General features: G+C 39.9%; 1 protein-coding gene across 1 annotated transcript in view; it reads right to left on the bottom strand.

Moving 5' to 3' along the window:
* Positions 1-12,716, bottom strand: part of MYO16 (myosin XVI) — a 561,325-nt gene that overhangs the window by 509,332 nt on the left and 39,277 nt on the right. The window contains exon 2 of the mRNA XM_023553192.2: positions 5,162-5,232. Coding sequence (XP_023408960.2) covers positions 5,162-5,232 — 71 coding nt within the window. The remainder of the gene's footprint in view (positions 1-5,161; positions 5,233-12,716) is intronic.

The following is a 12,716-nucleotide window of genomic DNA, read 5'->3' on the forward strand; positions in this document are numbered from 1 at the left end:
GTTAAATCTTCCAAAGAGCTAAATCTGAGTTTACTTCTATATTAGCCTCAAGAGACTAAATCCTTGGTTGCAGCGTTGTTTCCTTTCTGTCATTTTACCTCTCTACCTGCCACAGTAAGGAGCCCTGGTGGCACAAAGGTTAAGCACTTGACTGATAACCGAAAGGTTGGCAATTCCAACTGCCTCCTACCAGTTCCAGGGGAAAGAAGACCAAGCAACCTGTTTCTGTAAAGATTACAGCCTATGGGATAATCCTGTTCTGTCACATGGGGTCACTATGAGTCAAAAATCAAATCCACGGCACCTAACAACAACAACCTATCACAGTACCTCCCACTAAAACAAAAAACAAAAAAAACCTGTTGCCTTCAAGTCGATTCCGACCCACAGTAACCCTGTAGGGAGGCACAAATTCTGTAATGAATGGAAAGTAAACAGACAAATTAAATGTCGTTGTCAAAAATTTATTAGAAAGAAGACAGAACAGAAGATTTTATCTGGCCAAAAATATTAAATCCTGTTTCTAAAATATCTACCTATGAAACTATGGCAATTTTTAATTTCCAACATAAAAGTTCTTGTGGTACTTCTAAGAGAGATGCCTTACAGAAAGCCATACTTGGAGTGATGTACTCAATGGATAATAACTGAGTTAAACAAAATTCTGGGAAATCTCAGCAATTTCCATAGCTTATTCTTGATGCCCCACAAACAATGCTGCCTTTTGCTCAAAGGCATGCATCTAAGAATATATAATTAGAGCTTGAGCGCTGCGAAAACATCAGGCCTCATAACATGGATGCCCAAAAGGTGGGGGAAGAGCAAAGCTACTCGCACTTGACATTTTAGATGGCTAAATTGCCTTTTTCAGTACCTAAGTCATTTTAAAACCCTGCAATTTTGTCTCTCTGGCAACCTGTAATTTTTCATTTATTTTTATTTACTCTGTAAGCCCAGGAAAGAGAAGACATTGGCACTGAGCAAACAGTCCTTCAGCTGTACCCAGGCTTTCCTGTATACATTACAGGTCCACAGTCCCTTATATCTGATCTTCACAACCTACGTATAGCAATAAAAAATGCAACGTATCTGCACCGTACTTGAGAGTTTAAGTGTTTCACATCTTCCTTATAACTTTAATCTTCTCATTGTTTTGTTCTCCTGACTCTACTATTTCTGAATCTTTACACTGTTACCTGGAACTGAATTACCAAAGAGTTCCTTATATCCTTAGATCTCATTCATTCATTCACTGTATAGCATGTATTTACTAAGCATCAGGTGCTAAAAATATAAAGCTATCCGAGACAGTCACTAATCTTGAAAATTCAGTCTAACCCATTTGCTGTCAAGTCGATTCCACCTCATAGACACTACAGGCCAGAGCAGAACTGCCCCATAGGGTGTCCAAGGCTGTAATCTTCTCAGAAGCAGACTGCTACACTTTTCTCCCATGGAGCGGCTGGTGGGTTCAAACCATCGACATTTCGGTTAGCACCTGGGAGCTTAACCGATGTCCCACCAGAGCTCCTAAATTCAGTCTAGCAGAGAGAAAAAGCACGTAATCCATTAATTATAATCCTTCCTGACAAGTTCTCTGGCAGAAGCAAGGATCATGTGCTATGAGAGCTTGGATAAAAGAGTACATGTGCCCAGGAGGATCAGTGAAGATTTCAAAACTGATCCCTGAAGGCAGCTGAGCGGTCTCATCATTTTCCTCCTCGAGTATCATCTGCTTATATCTCTCCCAGGTCTGCTATAATCACTGAAATCTCTAGTGAAGTTGATATTCTAGTAGTGAGCCACAGGAAATAATCGGGTGATGACAGTAAGTGCTATAGAGAATGACAAGAAAGAAGAAAAACAAATAATGGGATGAAAGTTGGGTTGGCTGTGAGGTGGCGGTGATGGATTACTGTATCACATAGCGTAAGCCAGGGAAGTCTGTTCTGTTGAGATGATAGTGAGCTGAGATCCAAAGCAAGCAAAGGAATGAGCCATGTGGCTATGGGGGCAGGAATGTTCCAGGTGGAAATAACAGCAAGAGCCCACATGGCAGGACCATGGTCAGCATGTCTAGGAAACTGCAAGCAGCCAGTGTGGCTGGTGCAGAGAGAGCAAGAGGGGGAGTAGCCAAGGCAGATGACAGAGGCAATGAGGTGAGTGGGCTGGCAAAGGTCATGTAGGGCGGTAGGCAGGACTTTGGATATTGATCTGAGTAAGAAGAGTATTAGAACATTTGGGAAGTTATTTTTAGATACAGGAGTGATGTGATCTGGCTGCTGTGTGGGAAAAAGATTATAGGGTAGGTAACTATGGGGCCTGGGGGACTACTGATGAAGCTATTTACCCAGGGGAAAAGAGATTATGGTTTAGGACAGGGTGGTAGCTATTGAGAGATGACAGGCAGTGGCTTTCTGGCTGTGTTTTGAAGGTCACAAGAGCAAGGACGCATTATATAGATTAAGTGTCTTCTCTCTCACTCTCTTTCTCCCTTTCTCTCGCTCTCTCCTTTTTCTCTCTGAAACATATACACATGTAAAGACCCAGTAATATGCATCCCTGATAGAATCCAAAAGAATGAACCTGATTTGTTCGCAGAAAACATCTGTCTTTGACCAATGAAACTGAAGTGATCATTTGTTCTCTGAAGAACTTAACACTTTGCTGGTATTACTGAAGGATTTATGGTGGAAAGAAGACAGTATTTATGGCCAGAAGACCAGAGTTCATGCTCCAATGCTATATGATATCTATATGGTACATATAGATATACGAATTGGCTGAGTTGATTAATCCTTCTGAATCTCAGTTCCCTAACTAGGAAAATAACAGGCACATTCTTGACCACACAAGAGTTACTATGAGCATAAAAAGTTGTATGAAAATGCATTTTAGGCAATATAACATATATAATGGAATGCATTATATACTGTTCTGATCAATATCTAACGCACCTAAAGCACGTCATATGGTTTAAACGTTATTTTCGTATGTATATCATCACAATGAATACTTTGACATAGTGTTCATTACAGTAAATAATTTGAGGATGATAGCCCAGATAACCTCCATTTCACAGATGGAAAAAAATGAGCCTCAGTGACCTTAAACGCTCCTTCAGACATACAGAAAAAGGTAAGTGTATATTATGTATACACATGAAAAGGAAAGGGTGAAAGCAACTGTCATGTGGTCTGATTCTCTCCCAACTGCCTTCCGAGTGGGGGAAGAAGGAGAGAGGTGGACATTCCCAAGGAAAGAAGGCAGATGGTCTGGCCTGAACTCCTTGTAAATTCCTTGTAAATTCACTTCCTTGTAAACAGACTAATAATATTGTCCATGAAGTGAATGCTTATCTTTGGAAGGCACTTATCAGCATGTCCCTGACCTAAGATCGTTTGTCATGAGCAAACCTATGATCTAGGTATTGATGAAGCATGGTTCCTTGGAAAACATAATGTAAGCCCTATAATGATCTGAGTTTAAAATGGAAAGGTTTGATAATGAAAAAGTTCCAGAGAGGGAAAAGTTACTCTGGAAATCTCTCTTTTATTTATTTTTATCTCCATCAATGCTGAGGAATAATTGCCTACATTCTTTGACAAACAGTCATGTCTCCATATCCTTGTCTGACAGGTCACTTGGGTCTTTGGTATCAAACCAGTTGCCATCAAGCTGATTCTGACTCACAGCGACTCCATAGGACAGAGTAGAACTGCCCTTAGGGTTTCCAAGGAGCAGCGGGTAGATTTGAACTGCCGACCTTCTGTTTAGCAGCTAATCACTTAACCACTGCACCACCAGGGCTCCTGGGCCTTTGGAAGGTACTCAGTTCTCAACATTCAGTTGTTCGAAGCCGGCAAATTAGAATTACTGGAAATATTTTTAAATCTCAGTGTTTAGACTACAGCCTAGAAAAATTAAATCAGAATTTCTTGGTTGGAACTTAGGTTGTGACTCAGACGTCAGTACTGTTATAGCACCCCAGGTGAATTTAATGTCAGCAGAGGTTGAAAACCAGTCAATATTAAGTAGGTTCTGATTAACTGAGTGCATGACTGTAATCTGTCATAATGAGAAGAAATCAATCATTTTTTTTTTTTTTGACCTTGCTTACCAAAGAAACAAAACAAACCCATTGCATCAAGTCAGTTCTGACAACTACTCCATAGTGTTTTCTTGGCTTTAATCTTTATGGAAGCAAATCACCGGGCCTTTTTTCCATGGAGCCACTGGGTAGGTTGGAACCACCAACCTTTAGATTAGCAGTCGAATGCAAATTATTTGTGCTACCCAGGGAACAGGTCCAACCCACTGCCGTCAAGTTAAATTAGGTTTTTATGTTATGTAAATTTTGGTATTCATTAAAGTTAAATTCTAATCTTTACATTAATCCTAAAGACCACTAAATTGATTCTCTGTTGACTTTTTCTTATACTTAGTTTTTCCAGGTAAGCGAACCAGAAAAAAAAAGTTTGCACATGAAACTAATATAATATTGCTTTATCTCTTTATATACTTATTTGTCTATTCCCTTGGAAACCCTAGTGGTGTAGTGGTTAAGAGCTACAGCTGCTAACCAAAAGGTCAGCAGTTCAAATCCACCCAGGTGCTCCTTGGAAACTCTATGGGGCAGTTTCACTCTGTCCTATAGGGTTACTATGAGTTGGAATCAACTTCACAGCAATGGCTTCTTTTTTTTTTTTTTTTTTCCTATTCCCTTATTCCCTGCTTAACTTCCAAAAGAATATAAGGTAGGCTTAATTCACATTTATATGAGCCAGGCCACCAGTGGAGTTGAGTCGAAGTTGACTGGAACAAAAAAGGACAACTCATACAAGTAAAAGAAAGGATGGCTGCCTAATACTGTATAATTGATAAAATATTATTTTACTTACTTATTGAACACTAGTCATTTCCAAAAGCCTTTGCTATAGGGCAGGGACTGTAACCCCATTTGTTAAAGACTGTTTACAAACTTTGGTGCAGTAATTAATAAATATGGCAGCTCATTAGCCATGCTTGCTCATTTGAAACACATCGTTTTTCTATCCATCATCTGTCAGATGTACATTTTGCTACAGAGTTCTGAGTCTGTAATTTAACGCCCTTTTCCTTGGTGACACCACACTTTCGCATTGATCACCCCACTTCTTACCAGATGGAGTAAGGATCCTCCCGAGGACACAGGAGTGTGAGGATCGGCCCCCTCCTTCAGTAGACGAAGGACTGTAAGAATGAAAGACAATAAAGGAGTTACAGCAAACCTTTACTCCACAGCCTGAACTAAAAGTTGTAGCATTTCATTCATTCATAAAATGCAAACGACCCATGAAAGCCAAAGAGAAAGTAATAATTAGCTTGTGACATTATTTCATGTGTTAATGAATGATCTGGAGCCCTGGAGGTGCAGCAGTTAAGAGTTTGGCTGTTAACCAAGAGGTCGACAGTTCGAATCCACCGCTGCTCTTTGGACACCTTATGGGACAGTTCTACTCTGTCCTAGGGGGTCGCTATGAGTCAGAATCGACTCAATCGCACAGGTTTGGATTTTTGGTTTTTTTTTTCAATTTTTATCGTGCTTTAAGTGAAGTTTACAAATTAAGTCAGTCTCTCATATAAAAATTTATATACACCTTGCTATATACTCCTAATTGCCCTCCTCCTAATGATAGCCTGCTCCTTCCCTCCACACTCTCTTTTCGTGTCCATTCCACCAGCTTCTAACCCCCTCTGCCCTCTCATCTCCCCTCCAGACAGGAGATGCCAACATAGTCTCAAGTGTCTACTTGATCCAAGAAGCTCATTCTTCACCAGCATCTTTTTCTATCCCATCGTCTAGTCCGATCCTTGTCTGAAGAGTTGGCTTTGGGCACGGTTCCTGCCCTGGGCTAACAGAGGCCTGGGGGCCACCCATGACCACCAGGATCCTTCTAGTTTCAGTCAGGCCATTAAGTCTGGTCTTTTAGGAGAATCTGGGGTCTGCATGGGTTTCCGTTTTTTTAATGAATGGACATTTAGTAACCTTTCCCTTTGTACCAAACTTGCTCCTCAGTTTGGAACTATGATCACTTACTACAGTCACACAGATTATTAAAAAAGCAGAGCAAGTTTTTAGTTTTTTTGTTTCTACAGGTCCAGTTCGTACACCCTTCACGGAACAAAGAAAGAAAAAATAAAGTACTGGGTTGATGTGGTAATTAGGTCACTAGATTTTTATGTTTTAGGCTCCTTAGGAAGCATTGGTTTAAAACAACTAAAGTTTACATTTTGCAAATTAAACCTGTGTCCGTAGGCAGGCTACCCCTTGGCAGTGTTTCCACCACTCTCATGAAACACTATGGGACAAAGTCGTTTACGTCTAAATTAGCAATGTCAAATGAATCAACATCTATACCAATCATCAGAATAAATGCACAGTCGGCAGGTGACCTCTGTTTCCGCTTGAACAGCAAAGGTGAATTCCGTAGGAAATGGAATGCCACAGGGCATGAAGCAATTGATGGTGTTACATCCCCTGCTCCTCAAAGAGGAAACATCAGACAAGCCCTGACAGAAAGGTTCATGGTTCCGCGAGGCACTATCGTTGTTTCCACTGTGTTAATCACATATCATAGTTTTAATAAAAAGCCACTAATGCATTTTCCACTCAAAAATACAATCAAATCAACACTTTTATTTCATTATAAAACACAGCTACACAGATGGTCACAGATTCAAATGATTAGTTCATGGAGACATGTTGTCTTTTTTCCTAAATGTCTCCTTAACCTGAAATGTCACGTCACTTGAATAGACCTTTTTTTTTTTTTTTTTAGTGGCACCCTGATTCTTTTATGTGTTACAATATCTAGTGTCCCACCATCTTCTCCAACTCTAACTTTATGTCACAGAAGAGATTAATGGTCTGGGTGGACACTGTTATTCCTGCAAAGCTTTCTCTCCAAGAGGGCCACCCTCTTTCACGATGGGTGCCGTGGGTTTGACAGGGAGACAGGTCTTCCATTGTGTCAGTCAGGCCAGTTAAACCCATGCTGTGGGCCAATATGGTGAAAGCAGCCACAACCCTACATCCAGCCCAGAGTGCTCTCTTCACAGCTTTTCTTTATCCACAGCGTCCCTTTGTTCAAATCCCTCTTCCCAGAGAAATCAGACACATTTCTGTTCTCTTTGAGCAAGAACACTTGGCCTAACTCCTTGGATCTTACAACCTATTCTCTTTAGGTCTCTCCTAAGCAGAAGTTCCTGAACGGAGGCATTTCCACATCTATTCATTTACCAATGACTTCCATTTGGCAAGGCTTTTTCTTCAATGAAGGATTTAATTCTTTTTCATAAACTAACATCTGCTCATGTTTGGTAGTTTGTTACAAGAATTTATCAGTGGTGGCAACCTTTCACGATAAACTGCAATCTGACATCATGTCCCGCATTTGTCTGCTTGCTGGTTACATCTTTCTCTCATTAGGAAAAAAATCTGTGTTGTTCTTTCTTTCTTGTTCTTCTCTGTATTTCTAGGAACCATTCTGTGGTGTGGTCTGTAGATGCTTCTCTCTTCCTAACTATCCATCCATTTACTGTCTATCTGTCTACCTACCCACCTATTCACCCATCCATCCATCATCCATCCATCCATCCATCATCTGTCTGTAATAAATTAACACATCTCTTGATTCCTCACTTATTTTTCACCCTTAAAATTTAAAGCCCATTCAAGTCAACAGAAAGTTTAAAAATATGTTTACCAATGGTTTATTCAGAAAATAAACGGCACTTTTACCCTAACATACATAGTTTTAGCAAATGAAATGATTCATCTTGAACTAACTACTCATATTTTCACACAAATAAAGTGTGCCAGCTATGTTGGTTTGTGAACCACTTCCTCCCTCTCCCCCTTCAAGGTATTTTCATAAGCATGCTGGGATGCTATGCTAATTTTTTTAGAGCAAATTGTAAAAAAAAAGAAAATTGGCATAGTGGCACTTGTGAAAATACCACGAGGAAAGGGAGCGGTTGGCAAACAAACACAGAAGGTGTGTGTTATTTGCATAAAAGTATAATAATAGCTACACAGTGTTTTACAGTCTCCAAATCTTTTGCACAAGTGTCATCTCACTACAAATGTATAAATATAGTGTAAGGTAGATTGCATTACATTAGTTAAATATTAAATAAAATACCGTCAGGGTCTTAGGCAGAATTCACTATACGTAGGCGTAGTGGTTAAATGCTATGGCTGCTAACCAAAGGGTCGGCAGTTCAAATCCACCAGGCGCTCCTTGGAAACTCTATGGGGCGGTTCTACTCTGGCCTATAGGGTCACTATGAGTCAGAATCGACTCGATGGCATTGGGTTGGGTCAGGGAGTTTTACATGCTATGAATCAGTAAATGTTAGCTATAGTCCAAGGCCTGGCTCCACTGATTGCAACATGTGTATGCCGGTAAAGCTTCTACACCTCTCTACCCTTCAGTTTTGTCAGTAAAATAATGGGCAATTATCAGTCCCACCTCACAGGATTATTGTCAGAGTTAAATGAGATAGCTTATGTAGCAGCTTACCGTGCTTCCTGGCACTCTGTAAGTATCACTAAATGTTTTCCATTAGCAAAACTGCTATAAAAAAAGAAAACCAAGCCCATTGCCATCAAGCCGATTCCAACTCATAGCTACTGTACAGGACAGAGCAGAACTGACCCATAGGGTTTCAAGGAGTGGCTGATGGATTCGAACTCCTGACCTTTTGGTGAACAGCCATAGCACTTAACCACTGGGTCCCGATTGCTATAATTAATAAAAACTCATGATATTGTAATCATAGAATCCATAATTTAAGGCTAACTCTAAACTTCTCAAACTCTCTGATTCCCCTAAGACTATGGCCCTAAGACACCCTTCTGAGCTGGAACTGAAGCCATTCCCAGAGACCGATTTCCAGCCAAACAACAGACAGGCCCAGAAAATAAACAAAAACACCTGAGAGGAACGTGCTCCTTAGAACAATCAATTATATGAGATCGAAAGGGCAACATTTGCCCAAAAGCAAAGATGAGAAGGCAGGAAGGGATAGAAAACCAGGACAAAAGAAAACGGGGAACCTAGGATGGAAATGGGGAGAGTGATGACACATTGTGGGGAATAAAACCAAGGTCGTAGAACACTTTATGCACAAACTATCGAATGGGAAACTAATTTTCTAAGCTTTTACCTAATGCACGATAAAAATTAAAAAAAAAAAACTCTGATTATTAACTGTTGCATTTAAATTTAGAATACAAGCAATGCAATTTTAGCAATATCCTTTTGAAGGATTAGTGTGCAATTTACCAAACAGGAAAAGGGGGACAGATCTTTGAAGAGAAAATGAACCAAGGCAAAGGAAAACGATGAGTGTGGGTGACATGAATACTCTCTTATGACTGTGGAATGAGTTTATTTTGGAAGAACCTGTCATGGAGGATGCTGCACATTATGTTAAAGGATTTGGACATCACAGCGTGGGCAACTAGAAGAGGCCACAGGATTTGAAGCAGGTGAGGAGAATGGTGTCTCTGGGAGAAAGAGATTCCTTAGATAAGACAGGGCAACACAAAGACTAGCTCCCCCTCTGCTTAAATTTTGACTGGAAGTTGAGGCTCAGGTCAGAGCCTCATCTTAATAAGGGCCCATGACCCTATCCTGGAGGATGCAGAATGGACTGCCTAGCCTGGGGCATGATGGGAATCACAGCCACACCTCAGAGGGAGAGTTACAAGGTGTGGCCAATAGCCAAGGAAAGGCTCAGTCACCAGGCCAGTAGAGACCAGCTAACTAGGGGTAGAAAGATAGATGACAGATAGATAGATGGATGGATGGATGGGTAGGTGGGTGGGTGGATGGGTAGACGAATAGATGGATGGACGGACAGACAGATATTTAGAAGTTTGTATAAATTTTACTAATACAAATGCTATGTACCATAAAACTTGTAGTTGTAAATTCCATATAGCCAGTTGATTCTACCAAAACATTTTTTTCTTGATTTTTACCAAACTCTTGTCTGCACAGCCAAACTATGGCTGCAAATGATGAATGCAACCTTGATACTTTGGCTGATATTTTTACTTACACGAATGAGTAAGACCCGGGGATTGGAAAACTACGGTTGGCAGGCAAACCTGGCCCATGATTTTGTACAACTCCTGAGCTATACAAGGTTTAAAAGTGATTTTAGTTTTTCAAAGGATTTTATTTAAAAAAGTAAAAAGCAAAACAAATGCAGCAGAGCCTCTATGTAGTCCATAAAGCTTGCAATATTTACTATCCGGCCCTTTATAGTAAAAGTATGCTGACCCCCAAGTAAGATTAAAGTAAAACAATGAGGGACGGATTACCCAATAAGCAAGGTAAGCGTGTTTACTTGTGCTGATTTACTAATCCATAGTACGCAATTTCACCTGTTTTCACCACATAAAACCAATGTGAAATTGTGCACTACAGATTAATAAGTAAACACAATTAAGCCCATGTATATTTTTTATACCTTGTTTAATGGTTAATCCATCCTAGAAACAAAGTAAGGATGTCATAATTTCACTCATTCAACAATAACATGGGTGGCTTCTCTGCTGAGTCAGAAAATAGTACTGGAATACCATAATAATATTTCATCAAAATTTTTGTGCTATTTACAATAAAATGGCTATGACATGACATGCGTTTCAATAAAATCTGCACCCTCAATATTTTCTCTGTCGCTTTTTTGAGTCTAGACAATCAAGCCCTCCTTTGCAGCATTTGGAAATTTCCACTGTGTAACCCTCCAGCACTGGTTGATTGCAAGCTGTCCATGTGACGTCTCTGAACACAGCATCGGGAAAAAGAGGCACAGAAGAGCACCATTAGATAGTATTTTCACCGTCTAGATAGATACAACAGTTGTGAATAATCTCAAGAGTACAGGTGATAATAAAATGTGCTCATATAATTAGGAAGTGATACATTTTGAATGTCTCTGAACTTGTTTTCGATATGATTAATTGTAGGTTTGCAAATTTAAATGTTTAATAAATGCTTTGTTTAACTACTGTCTCTCAAATTCCTGAAATCTCAACAAATGTAGGCGCCCACCTAGCACACCGCTGGGAGGAGCCATGGGGTGGTAAGGAGCATGGCCTGAGTGCTCAGAAACAAAAACAGTACTAAGCTCAAGAGCTCCAGACCTTCCTTCTTGCAACACCGATAGAGATGAGCAAGCAACATCTTGTCCTTCATCCACTCAGGCATCATTCTAAAGAGAAAAGTGATGGGGCAATCCGAAAGACAGCATTTTGTTTTTCCTAGATTTAAACAACAACAACAAAAAAAATGTTGTCATGGAGTAAATTCCAACCCACAGCGATCCTAGAGGACAAAGCATAGCTGCACCATACAGTTTCCAAAGAACGGCTGGTGGATTTGAACTGACAACTTTTTGGTTGGCAGTCATATCACTTAACCACTGCACCATCACAGCTCCTTTTCCTAGACAGTAGGACTGTCTTCTGAAGGAATTGTTTACAAGATCATACTGACCTAAATTAGAACGAGACTGGATCTTAGCTAGTTCCCTTCCTCCCCCATCACCAAGGGTGGGGACTCAAGTGGAAGAGGTCAATTATTGACAAAATAAAGAGATGGCATATTCTTTGCGTGTGTAAATGATTGTGGAAGCTAAGTTCTATGACTCTGTAAGGGTTAAAAAAAAATGGGCACTGGAAGGGCTCACATACAAAGCTATAAGGAAGAAAATGTCACACACATAAAAATTAGTGTGTAACAGATAAAGAATTCTGAAAACAAGTGGATCCATCTTTAACACTAACACACATTTTCTCAGTACCTCCTCTGGCACTGCTCTAAGTATTTTAGATATAAGTGTTAATTCTCTCTACAAGTATATGATACAGATACTATTACTGTTTTACTAACAAGGAAACGGGCTCTGATATATTATGGGATGTTCCCAAACCACATAGGTAACACAGGGCAGATTTAGAATTCAAGGGCAGTTGGTCTGACTCCAAAGCCCGTGTTCTTATAACCAAAAAACAGCAGCAGGTTGGAGAAATCTAAAGATTACAACAAGAATCAAAATCCATTTTAATGCCCTCATAATCACTAATTTTGCATGAAATTGCCTAAATTTAGATGAAAATACTTTCTCCGAGAAGGTACAGGTTCATAGCAACGTTGTAAGAACATGATTGGAATTGCCAGCAAGTGAAATAGCACCACAGCTCAGAATTCTTCTGTTACAATAAAACCTGCAAGGAAACAGCCTGAGGAAAAACAACCATCTGGAGACTGAACAGAATAATGAAGTTTAGGCTGCCTTTTATTAGTGTTGCCACTTGGAACTGATTCAGTATTTATCGTGTACCTGTAGCTCCATCGACAAGGCGCAGCAGAGCTCCATCGAGATGTCTGTGTGTAAGACATGGTTTGATATTTAAAACAACTTATGTAACCTCTAAATCCTTAGCTACTGGGGTACAAAATGGACTCAAATCCATCATAAAATTTGCTAAGGAACTTTAATAGGCTATGTGAACATCCCCACCGTTACCACCACCAAGAACAAAAAAGTCCACATTGAAATTAGCACTTATTTGTAAGTCTCTAGCTATTACCATGATTTATTTGGGCTGCTGCTGATATATATATATATATATAATATATATATATTATATA

The sequence above is a fragment of the Loxodonta africana genome, chromosome 23, assembly GCF_030014295.1.
Source record: "Loxodonta africana isolate mLoxAfr1 chromosome 23, mLoxAfr1.hap2, whole genome shotgun sequence".
Taxonomy (NCBI): Eukaryota; Metazoa; Chordata; class Mammalia; order Proboscidea; family Elephantidae; genus Loxodonta; species Loxodonta africana.